Here is a 13,433-nt window from a genome sequence, read left to right on the forward strand (position 1 = left end):
AGATGAAGTCCTTACTACTAGGGGGATCAAGGGGTATGGCGAGAAAGCAGGAATGGGGTACTGAAGTTGCATGTTCAGCCATGAACACATTGAATGGCGGTGCAGGCTAGAAGGGCCAAATGGCCTACTCCTGCACCTATTTTCTATGTATGTTACCAATATGGTGTCAGCATCAAACAATTGAACAATCCAAAGATAGTACAAACTGCAGCACGCACTGCGATATAAAGTATGAAAATAAGCAAATGTATCTGGAACAAATTATTTAATATCAGAACATAACCTGTGAAACAAATCACAGCATCAACAACTTTTAGTTCATATAAAAGCAGAACCATAACATAGATCATAACAGTACTTCAGTTAAAATTACATCTCTAAAGAATTTTTGTTTCAGCTATAAAAGGCTAACATTTTCAAACTGGCTAAAGTAGAAATTTCATGGACCTAATTTTCCAAGTTATAATTAGCCACCATTTAAGATAGAATAATTAAGGTGAAATAAGAAAGACTAAATGTATAATGCTGTGAGCAGTCATCAAGACTACTGTTGGTCCCTGGATTATTCTGTACTGCTAATGAATTTAAACATCATTATTTACACCAGCATATATGGAAGAGTTTGAAACACATCTAAACTGATTGATTGTTTTTCTTCAAAAAAGTAAAATGGAAATAGTTGAGGTACTGAGTCAGTCATTAATACAGTTTACTGAGAATTCAATGTAAAGCACCACTGCATGTGTACCAGATTGCTACATGCCACTTAGTTAATGCCATTAACATTTGTAACAAATCACTCTTAAATAAAGTTGAGGAGGCATACCGAGAAGACTCATTTCATCAAACACTTGGATCATAGCTGCTATACTCAAGTATGCTGGGATTGGTAGACACCTGGGATACAAGAGAAGTAACAAAGTGCAGGAACAGTTGCATGCATTATGTAGAAAATAGTTTAACCCAATACTTTGTTGCTTAAAAGATAATCATGCACTTGAACATGCAATAAAATTCAGGTCTTGTACAAGACAGCAATGTGAAGATCACTGCACACCTCAGTATAGCAGACGAAAGATCATACAGTATCTTCAAATATACTTTTTAAGGACAGAAAGGAAATAGTGCTGTTAACTTAATCCTTCTTGTTGCATCAGAAACAACAATGGGCAACTGTTACCAGGCTGAAAGCTTACCACATGGATCTCCCAAACAACCATGTGCCAGTCATAGGCAATAATCACTTTTTCCAGACTTGCAGTGATCGATTTGGTGGGTGGAGGCTTGGCAGGGAAGTAATGAGTCAATACTCAGATATTTTGTTTAAACTATCCATGGCTAGACTGAATCCTAGCGATGACAAGGTTGAAACTTCAGTCATATTATATCTATTAAAATATACCTCAGACACCATAATAAATCCACATTTCTAAGACAACATTGCAAAGCATCATGTCACTTGCCACTACACACTACCTCTTTCATTTTCTCTCCAAATTTAGTTAAATCATCTTTACATCCATTAAATAGAGCACTATTATCAAACAACAGCCACATATGATCGTAAAAAAACATTTATAGTGACACCTTGCATATTCTAGATACAATGACTATTAGCTTCTTCAGTTGCAGTGCTCGAGTGGCCACAAGCTACATATATACTTCTATTAAAACCGGCACCACGTTGACAAATATACACATTTGATGAGGGTTGAATATAGTTGCCTTCTGGTCCACATAACGTTTGCCTTTGGCCACTGAACATTTTCCTCACAATTTTAATCTATATCAAAGATAGCTTACATAATTCATATATGACTTTCATACACTACACCATCTGTTTTGTTTGTCAGTATCTTGGACAAATTCTCTTCACTGTGTTCAAATTGGCTGCTTCCTTGGGATAGAGTGTCGATGCTCTGTTTTTCTGACTGAGAATGTACGGAGACTTGAACAGCAATCTCTTGCCGTTCCTCATGCATGTAGGAGTCATCAGATTCTCCTGCAGGTGAACTGCTGCGGTGTACTTCAGAATCAATAGTATAAATCTCATCACTGCCCCCAACTGCTTGTCCGTCTTTGTTTTCTTCATCTGTGGCCTGCTCCGCATCCTCCACCCAAACAGCCTCAATGATCTCTTCTACAAAGGCTCTGCAGTTCAAGATAAGAGGTGGCAGAGGAATGCTGCGCGCAAGTTCTTCAATGTACCTGGCAAACTCCATGGTCTTAAACTGAGTTACTTTGGCCAGCTCAAGAGTCTTTGCAGATGTGATGATAGGAATGCGTTTTGCAATTTCAAATGCCTTCTGTAATTTTTCTGCTCCTTCCATCTTGAAGAAGTCGTTGATTGCTTTTTCAGTTTTCCTGAGGTGACTGCTCATCATACAGAGGCGAGTGATGTTCAATATCATAACAATTGTGAAAGCAATGAGGCAAACTATCATATAATAAACACCCATGTCGCCTGTGGTGAAGACAACACGCAGGGTAACTGTGTAGTTTAAGGTGCCATGGGAGTTTGTTGCGACGCATGTGTAACGACCGCGATCCGCAAACGTAATACTGGTGATGTTCAGTTCTCCACTGTCTAAAATAAGCCATTTTCCATCTGTATAAAGAAGGGGAAATCAGAATTCATAGGAATACTATATATTAATCACAGAATGATTGCACACAGGAGGCCATTCAGCCCTTCGTGCCTGTGCCGGCTCTTTGAAAGAGCTGCCCAATTAGTCCCACATCCCTGCTCTTTCCCCATAGCCCTACAAATTTTTCCACTTCAAGAGTTAGAAATTCGGTTTTCAGCGATAACAGTATTTTTTTGCCAAAATTACCATTACCGCATCACTATGAGGCCAAAATTCAAGGTTTAATTTGCTCAGCGTTAAAAATTGACAGTGCACAAGGATTCGCGGCACAAACCGCAAATTTCGGCAACTTTAGTCTGAGGCCGATACCGCTGAGAGTTGGGCCGAGGGAGGGTGAAAAAACATCTAAAAATAAATTCTCAAAATATTTACAAGACACTTATCTAGCGAATCGCTGCAAAAGAATTAAAAATAAAAACTTTAACTTACCTTTTTTGCAGGTCTTCATACTTACCGCTGCTCCAAGGGTTGCAGCACAGCTTTTTCCCTGTCACGTCTTTTTCAAGCAAATTACGGGTGCGCAGAGCCAAATTTTTGGCAAAAGCGCTATTTTGAGTCTTGCACGGCAGCGGTCCTCTCTCCAGCGGTACTTGAAAACCGCCGCAGCAAAATGTCACTGAAATTTCCACTGACCGGGTTTTCACCAAAAAAGGTGAAATAGCATCAAAAACCATGCCGCAAAATCGCCGAATTTCCAGCCCCAAGTATTTATCCAATTCTCTTATGAAAGTTATTATTGAATCTGTTTCAACCACCCTTTCAGGCAGTACATTCCAAATCATAACTCATTGTGTAACAATTCTCATATCTCCTCTAATTGTTTTGCCAATATTAATTCTGTACCCTCTAGTTGGTAACCCTTCTGCCACTGGAAAAAGTTTCTCTTTATTTACTCTATCAAAACCATTCACACCTCTATCAAATCTCCTCTTATCCTTCTCTGCTCTAAGGAGAACCACCCCAGTTTCTCTAGTCTCTCCATGTAACTGAAGTCTCATTCCTGGTACCATTCGGGTAAATCTCCTCTGCACTCTCTCTCTATGGCCTGGACACCCTTCCTAAAGTGTGGTGTCCAGAATTGTCCACAACACTCCAGTTGGGGCCTAACCAGTTTTATAAAGGTTTAGCATAACTTCCTTGCTTTTGCACTTTACGCCTATTTAAAAAAGGTATACAGGATTCTTGGCTTTATAACAACCTTCTCAACTTATCCTGCTACCTTCAAAACCTTGTGTACGTATACCCGTAGGTCTCTCGATTCCTGCAATCCCTTCAAAATTGTACAATTTGGTTTATATTGCCTCTCCTCTTTCTTCCTATCAAAATGAATCACTACACTTATCCAAGTTAAATCTCATCTGCCATGTGGCTGCCCATTTCACCAGTCTGTCTACATCCTCCTGAAGTCTGTTACTATCCTCCTCACTGTTTACTGCATTGCAGAGATTCTTGTCATCTGAAAACTTTGCAAAGGTGCCCTGTTTTTCCAAATCCAGGTCATTTATATCAAAAAAGAGCAGTGGTCCCAACACTAACCACCGGGGATACCATTGCACATTTCTCTCCAGTTTGAAAAACCATTCACCACGACTCGCTCTTATTTCTGTCGCTTGCCAATTTCATATCCACCGCTCATATAAGCCCATGGGCATCAATTTTGCTAACAAATCTATTCGATGGTACTTTATCAAACACCTTTTGAAATTCCATATACACATCATCAATCGCACTACCTTCATCAACCCTCTCCTTTACTTCATCAAAAGAACTCGAGCAAGTTAGTCAAATACAACTTGCCTTTAACAAATTCGCGTAGGCTGTCATTTATTAACCCTTGTTCAAGTGCCAATTCAACTTGTCCTAGATTAATGTCTAAAAGTTTCCCTATCACCAACATTAAGCTGACTGGCCTGTAGTCGCCAGGTTTATCCCGCTCTCCTTTTTTTGAACACTACTCCAATATCCAAGGAGGATTAGAAGATTGTGACCAGAGCCTCTGCAATTTCAACGCTTACTTCCCTCAATAGACATAGAAACATAGAAAATAGGTGCAGGAGTAGGCCATTCGGCCCTTCTAGCCTGCACCGCCATTCAATGAGTTCATGGCTGAACATTCAACTTCAGTGCCCCATTCCTGCTTTCTCGCCATACCCCTTGATCCCCCTAGTAGTAAGGACCTCATCTAACTCCTTTTTGAATATATTTAGTGAATTGGCCTCAACAACTTTCTGTGGTAGAGAATTCCACAGGTTCACCACTCTCTGGGTGAAGAAGTTCCTCTGCATCTCGGTCCTAAATGGCTTACCCCTTATCCTTAGACTGTGACCTCTGGTTCTGGACTTCCCCAACATTGGGAACATTCTTCCTGCATCTAACCTGTCTAACCCCGTCAGAATTTTAAATGTTTCTATGAGGTCCCCTCTCATTCTTCTGAACTCCAGTGAATACAAGCCCAGTTGATCCAGTCTTTCTTGATAGGTCAGTCCCGCCATCCCGGGAATCAGTCTGGTGAACCTTCGCTGCACTCCCTCAATAGCAAGAATGTCCTTCCTCAGGTTAGGAGACCAAAACTGTACACAATACTCCAGGTGTGGCCTCACCAATGTCCTGTACAACTGTAGCAACACCTCCCTGCCCCTGTACTCAAATCCCCTTGCTATGAAGGCCAACATGCCATTTGCTTTCTTAACCACCTGCTGCACCTGCATGCCAACCTTCAATGACTGATGTACCATGACACCCAGGTCTCTTTGCACCTCCCCTTTTCCTAATCTGTCACCATTCAGATAATAGTCTGTCTCTCTGTTTTTACCACCAAAGTGGATAACCTCACATTTATCCACATTATACTTCATCTGCCATGCATTTGCCCACTCACCTAACCTATCCAAGTCGCTCTGCAGCCTCACAGCATCCTCCTCGCAGCTCACACTGCCACCCAACTTAGTGTCATCTGCAAATTTGGAGATACTACATTTAATCCCCTCATCTAAATCATTAATGTACAGTGTAAACAGCTGGGGCCCCAGCACAGAACCTTGCGGTACCCCACTAGTCACTGCCTGCCATTCTGAAAAGTACCCATTTACTCCTACTCTTTGCTTCCTGTCTGACAACCAGTTCTCAATCCATGTCAGCACACTACCCCCAATCCCATGTGCTCTAACTTTGCACATCAATCTCTTGTGTGGGACCTTGTCGAACGCCTTCTGAAAGTCCAAATATACCACATCAACTGGTTCTCCCTTATCCACTCTACTGGAAACATCCTCAAAAAATTCCAGAAGATTTGTCAAGCATGATTTCCCTTTCACAAATCCATGCTGACTTGGACCTATCATGTCACCTCTTTCCAAATGCACTGCTATGACATCCTTAATAATTGATTCCATCATTTTACCCACGTCAGGCTGACCGGTCTATAATTCCCTGTTTTCTCTCTCCCTCCTTTTTTAAAAAGTGGGGTTACATTGGCTACCCTCTACTCCATAGGAACTGATCCAGAGTCAATGGAATGTTGGAAAATGACTGTCAACGCATCCACTATTTCCAAGGCCACCTCCTTAAGTACTCTGGGATGCAGTCCATCAGGCCCTTGGGATTTATCAGCCTTCAATCCCATCAATTTCCCCAACACAATTTCCCGGCTAATAAGGATTTCCCTCAGTTCCTCCTCCTTACTAGACCCCCCGACCCCTTTTATAACCGGAAGGTTGTTCGTGTCCTCCTTCGTGAATACCGAACCAAAGTACTTGTTCAATTGGTCCACCATTTCTTTGTTCCCCGTTATGACTTCCCCTGATTCTGACTGCAGGGGACCTACGTTTGTCTTTACTAACCTTTTTCTCTTTACATATCTATAGAAACTTTTGCAATCCGTCTTAATGTTCCCTGCAAGCTTCTTCTCATACTCCATTTTCCCTGCCCTAATCAAACCCTTTGTCCTCCTCTGCTGAGTTCTAAATTTCTCCCAGTCCCCAGGTTCGCTGCTATTTCTGGCCAATTTGTATGCCACTTCCTTGGCTTTAATACTATCCCTGATTTCCCTTGATAGCCACGGTTGAGCCACCTTCCCTTTTTTATTTCTATGCCAGACAGGAATGTACAATTGTTGTAGTTCATCCATGCGGTCTCTAAATGTCTGCCTTTGCCCATCCACAGTCAACCCCTTAAGTATCATTCGCCAATCCATCCCAGTCAATTCACGCCTCATACCTTCAAAGTTAGCCTTCTTTAAGTTCTGGACCATGGTCTCTGAATTAACTGTTTCATTCTCCATCCCAATGCAGAATTCCACCATATTATGGTCACTCTTCCCCAAGGGGCCTCGCACAACGAGATTGCTAATTAATCCTCTCTCATTACACAACACCCAGTCTAAGATGGCCTCCCCCCTAGTTGGTTCCTCGACATAATGGTCTAAAAAACCATCCCTTATGCACTCCAGAAAATCCTCCTCCACCGTATTGCTTCCAGTTTGGTTAGCCCAATCTATGTGCATATTAAAGTCACCCATTATAACTGCTGTACCTTTATTGCACGCACCCCTAATTTCCTGTTTGATGCCCTCCCCAACATCACTACTACTGTTTGGAGGTCTGTACACAACTCCCACTAACGATTTTTGCCCTTTAGTGTTCTGCAGCTCTACCCATATAGATTCCACATCATCCAAGCTAATGTCCTTCCTAACTATTGCCTTAATCTTCTCCTTAACCAGCAATGCTACCCCACCTCCTTTTCCTTTTATTCTATCCTTCCTGAATGTTGAATACCCCTGGATGTTGAGTTCCCAGCCCTGCTCATCCTGGAGCCACATCTCCGTAATCCCAATCACATCATATTTGTTAACATCTATTTGCACAGTTAATTCATCCACCTTATTGCGGATACTCCTTGCATTAAGACACAAAGCCTTTAGGCTTGTTTTTTTAACACCCTCTGTCCTTTTAGAATTTTGCTGTACAATGGCCCTTTTTGTTCTTTGCCTTGGGTTTCTCTGCCCTCCACTTTTCCTCATCTCCTTTCTGTCTTTTGTTTTTGCCTCCTTTTTGTTTCCCTCTATCTCCCTGCATTGGTTCCCATCCCCCTGCCATATTAGTTTAACTCCTCCCCAACAGCACTAGCAAACACTCCCCCGAGGACATTGGTTCCGATTCTGCCCAGGTGCAGACCGTCCGGATTGTACTGGTCCCACCCCCCCCAGAACCGGTTCCAATGCCCCAGGAATTTGAATCCCTCCCTGTTGCACCATTGCTCAAGCCACGTATTCATCTGAGCTATCCTGCGATTCCTACTCTGACTAGCACGTGGCACTGGTAGCAATCCCGAGATTACTACTTTTGAGGTCCTACTTTTTAAATTTAGCTCCTAGCTCCTCAAATTAATTTCGTAGGAACTCATCCCTTTTTTTACCTATGTCATTGGTACCAACGTGCACCACGACAACTGGCTGTTCTCCCTCCCTTTTTAGAATGTCCTGCACCCGCTCCGAGACATCCTTGACCCTTGCACCAGGGAGGCAACATACCATCCTGGAGTCTCGGTTGCGGCTGCAGAAACGCCTATCTATTAACTTAGGATGCATCCCATCCAGACCAGATTATTTTTCTACTTTGAGCGCGGCCAACCTTTTAACTACCTCCTCTTATCTATTTTTATCCTATCCAATTTCTCTTCTACAACTACAACGTGTATTTATATAGCACCTTTAACGTAGTAAAATGTCCCAAGGCACTTCACAGAAGTATTACAAGACTAAAAAATTGACACTGAGCAACATGAGGAGAAATTAGGGCAGGTGACCAAATGCTTGGTCAAAGAGGTAGGTTTTAATTAGAGTCTTAAAGAAGGAAAAAGAGAGGTAGAGAGGCGGAGAGGTTTAGGCAGGAAATTCCATGGCTTAGGGCCTAGGCAACAGAAGGCACAGCCACCAACGTTGAGCGATTACAATCAGGGATACTCAAGAGAGCAGAATTAGAGGAGCACAGATATCTTGGGGGTTGTGGGGCTGGAGGAGACTACAGATAGGGAGGGACTTGAAAACAAGGATGAGAACTTTGAGGCCAATGTATGTCAGTAGTACAGGGGTGATGAGTGAACGGGACGGAGAGAGTTCGGACACAGGCAGTCGAGCTTTGCATGACCTCAAGTTTACATAGGGTAGAAGGTGGGAGGTCAGCCAGGAGTGTGTTGGAATATCTCCTCCTTTACTGTGACATTAGAGAAGAGGATGCTGCCAGTGAAGACAGATGCAAAATACTCACTTAGTACTTCAGCTGTGCCCTCTGCCTCCACAAGATGATTTCCTTTTTGGTCCCTAATCACCCCCACCCTTCTTTTGACTACCCTTTTATTATTTATATGCTTCGAAATGAATTTTGGGTTGCCTTATATGTTACCCGTTAATCTATTCTCATACATTCCCTTTGCCCCTCTTATTTTCTTTTCAGTTCTCCCCTATATTTTTTGTACCACACTAACTTTGAAAGTGCTCACGTTCTCAGGCATTTTCCAAAGGACCACCTACTTTTGTAATGCTGTAGTATTATGTAATAACTTTCCCATTTTTAAAGATTTGTGCCACTGGATGCACTCTGCAGAATATGCAATTAATATCTTTTTATCCTCTAATGGCAGAAAACAATGCTGTTGTACTACAGTTTATTCTGCCAATCTTGGAAACTTTAGCCATCAACCCCAAGTGTCAGCTATGGCTCAGTGGGTCGCACCCTCGCCTCGGAGTCAGAACGTTGTGGGCTCAAGTGCCACTCCAGACACTTGAGCACATAAAATCTACACTCCAGTGCAGTACTGAGGGAGCACTACACTGTAGGAGGTGCAGTCTTTCAGATGAGACATTCAGGTGGACATAAAAGATCCGATGGCACTATTTTGAAGAAGAGCGGGGGAATTACCCCCGATGTCCTGGACAATATTAATCCCTCAATCAACACCACTAAAACAGATTATCTCCTCATTATCACATTGCTGGTTGTGGGAGCTTGCTGTACACAAATCGGCTGCTGCCGTTTCCTACATTACAACGGTGACTACACTTCGAAGAGTACTTCATTGGCTGTAAGGCGCTTTGGGACGTCCAGTGGTCGTGAAAAGTGCTATATAAATGCAAGTCTTTATTTTTTTTCTTTTCATCTTAAAAATTTTCCAGAACAGAAGGTCCTACCTTTATTAAGATGGGTACAGCTTTACTCCACAGTAGTACCATAACTGACTTGCAAACACCAATACTGACACTAGGTGCCTGCAATAGGAAAATGTTGCCTTCCCCAAAACTGATATCCCTCACTTTGATAAGGACAGAAATTTTTCTTTACAACAAGTATAATTCTTCTTATAACTTCAATTTTTCATATTATCCCATGTGTGCATTTTTAAAGCAATAAATTACATGTTATGCATTTGTTCTACACAGATACAAAGTGTTGAACAATAATTTGTAGTTGAGTGACCTAAAATTCACTCTACCTGTTTCTCTGCTTTCTTCTAGCAGATTTCCCTTTGAGTTGTACCACAGAATATTGTGCAACTGGCTGCTGTTCACATTGCATTCAATCAACACACTGGTCCCTTCCTTCACTATTAGGTCACGCTGTGCTGGTAGATTTGAAAGAAAACGAGATCCTGCCTGTGCCGCAGAACTGGCCTTTTCTGTACGGACGTAACTGGAATTTGTACCATTATATAATGTGCAAACAAATGTACAGCAGTTGAAAACCAAAGTTACTGTTAAACCTGAGTGCTTCATTGGAAAAGAATGAGATTTTCAGCATTTACAACAGACAAGTCTAATTACTTATGTAAATCTATTGCAAATCCAACACAATGTGATGCAAGCTTCATGTACACATACAGCATTACACCAATCAGTTCATAAAGCTGTCAGTTTTGTAGTATCCACAGATCTGGATTCTCACATGTTGGTCCAAAAAGTCAATTAAAAACCTGTAATTATAAAAACAGAAATCCATGAATACATATGCATAACAAAGAATGAAGTGTCAACAGTGCAACAAATCTTTTCATTCGCTCATGATAATATACTCTTGGATTCATTCACATCACATTCCTTTGGAAATCATAACAAAATGATAAAGGGTGAAATAGTTTTGGTGTAAGCAGGGAATCAGATCAGTGATCTAACTTCCCATTGAACCAGAAATGGTAAACTAACACCTTGCGTAGCAATATTATACTCATGTTGATTAATAGTTGTGACAGTTTCTTGAAGTCTCAATTAATTAGGGACAGTGCTTCTTTATGCATCTAGGTATGGTACAGCCTAGAAACAAAGGCTATTTGGTCTATCAAATCAGCACAGGTATTTTTCTCGACATCTGCTACCTAGTTGAATCCAACATTCTTCACTCCCCATACCAGTTAATTTTCCACTTTTTCTAGCTACAATCTAAATACCTCTAATATAATTTATGGACTATCCCACAAAGAATTAAAAATTCAAAGCAAGAAAAAGAGAAAGCTGATGTAGTGCTTTTCATATTCCAAAAAGCTTTGCCTTGAATTGCTGTCACTGCTGTTTTACAGGCAAACACGGCAACTAATGTATGCATGGCAAGGTGAGGGAAGAATGCTGGCATACAAAAAGAACTCCACAACCAAATGGGGCCTTGGTTTAATATCTCATCTGAACAACACTCTGCATTAAAACGTTTTCAAACCTCCCCCTTTGTTTTGTATTTTCATTGCCAGCTTGTTGACCAGTAGAAATAACCTAGTACTGTTTACCTGCTCATAACAAAAAAAATCTTCAAGATTATGAAGTATCAGATCAGCCTTAAACTCAGTTCTACTGGAAAAAACACACTAACTGCACAAGTCTTTCTTTATAACTTATAATCCCCATTGCAACATCCTAGTGGATCTATGCTATACTTTTACTGTTACATTCTTCCTATAATGGGGTACCTAATATTGTACACGATGCTCAAACCCCAGCCTAAGGTTTTGTACAAGTTAAACATTATCTTCTAGGTTCTGTATTTATACCTTTAGATACAAAAGCAAGGATTATGTTCCCATTTTTGTCCTTATCCAGTTGTGCTGCCACCTTTCATGATCTGTGAATCTGCACTTAAAAATCTTTCTGCTCTTTGACTCTATTCAAAATCTTTCCCTGTATTTTCTTACTTCACATTTTCTACATTGAACTGTATAGACCACTTATCTGCCCATCCTGGACATGAAACGACAATGAGCAAATTGTTACTCCTTCAGTTTTGTGTCAACTGTGGCGCAGTTGGTAGCACTTGCACATTTGAGTCAGAAGGCCGAATGTTCAAATCCCACTCAAGACTTGGGCACATAATCCAAGCCTACACTTCAGTACAGTAATGAGGGAGTGCAGCACTGTTGAAGATGTCATCTTTCAGTTGAGACATTAAACCAATGCCCGTTCTGTCCTCTCAGATGGATGTAAAAGATCCTAAAGCACTATTTCAAAGAGCTAGGGCATTCTCCTCAGTGTCCAAACCAATATTTATCCCTCAACCAAGATCACTAAAACAGATTATCTGGTCATTATCTTTTTGTTGTTTGTGGAACCTTGCTGTGCGCAAATTGGCTACTGCGCTTCCTACATTACAACAGTGACTACACTTCAAAAGAGCTGTAAAGCACTTTGGGACATCCTGAGGTTGTGAAAGATGCTATAGAAATGCAAGTCTTTCCTTCTATGTCTTTCTATTGCAATCAGTGGGTTTTAAAATTCAAACTTGATAGAAAGTAAAGACTGCTACTTGATTTATCATGCCTTTTTAACCTTGATGATATCCTGCACTATGGTTTCTCAATAAATAAAAGTAATATTGATTGCTTAAAGAGGTATATTGAAAGACACACAACAAACATTTATAGTGTCTTTCACATCCTCAATTACTTTTCTATTAAGTTACTTTTTCTGTCTCCAAATACAGGCATTAAAAATATAAATTTTCACATTTCTATCCCCAAATGAACAAGTTTACTCATCTGTGATGACTGATACTTTGAGGAGTTTGTCAACAATTCTAAAAACGAATTATTTAGACATGTCAGAAGAGTACCATTGTTTCTGTTTGTGTGATCTCAACAAAATCATGGAAACCACTGGCTAAATTAATTGGCAGATTTTATTTGTGGCCAAGTTATTGTACCTTCTTGTGTTACAAAACTAGTGTACAGGACATCTGGAAATGCGAACGAAATCAATTAAGTATTATACGTCGAAACCGCCATTTTAATTCCAAACGCGAAAACGTTGTAAACAGCAGTTATTGTTGTTGTAACCACACAAACGCTTGAAATAACAAGACGCCCGTCTACGAATCAAAGTTATATTTATCCAATAAAATGTGTTACTGTAAAGGGAAAATCCTCAAACTGAATGTAAATTACTGGATGGAAAAGCCTTACATTAAATGAAAACTAGATAGGTGCTGAATGAGCTGAAGTTTCGCTGAGCACTTGCGGACGCGCAATTTCATACCGACAACGGCAGTGAAATCAATCGGACGAGAAGAATTCCACAGTCCTCGCACCAGAACACACTTATTGTGCCCCATTTGACCGCGAAAAATTACATTACTAAATGTCCAAACAATATAAAAACACGAAACCTGTCAACGGCTTTGTCTACCGACAAACTGACCTAAAATTCCATTCTTCTCTTGGCCGGAAACGTCACTTAGCACATGCGCACTGAATCCTGTTTACTGTCTGCTCCGCCGCGAAGGGCGCTGTGAAAAACATGCGCACTGAGCACCGGTT

At 41.0% G+C, this 13,433-nt stretch overlaps 1 protein-coding gene across 1 annotated transcript; it reads right to left on the reverse strand.

Annotated features, from left to right (window-relative positions):
• Nucleotides 1-279: 279 nt before the first annotated feature.
• Nucleotides 280-13,375, reverse strand: LOC139262071 (microfibrillar-associated protein 3-like). The gene is made up of 3 exons (XM_070877226.1): nt 13,315-13,375; nt 10,137-10,613; nt 280-2,608 (listed from the first exon to the last, which is right to left on the reverse strand). The coding sequence occupies exons 2-3, from the start codon at nt 10,414-10,416 to the stop codon at nt 1,809-1,811; spliced, it is 1,080 nt and encodes a 359-aa protein (XP_070733327.1). The 5' UTR covers nt 10,417-10,613; nt 13,315-13,375; the 3' UTR covers nt 280-1,808.
• Nucleotides 13,376-13,433: the final 58 nt, after the last annotated feature.

The sequence above is a fragment of the Pristiophorus japonicus genome, chromosome 4 (assembly GCF_044704955.1).
Source record: "Pristiophorus japonicus isolate sPriJap1 chromosome 4, sPriJap1.hap1, whole genome shotgun sequence".
NCBI classification, from domain to species: Eukaryota; Metazoa; Chordata; class Chondrichthyes; family Pristiophoridae; genus Pristiophorus; species Pristiophorus japonicus.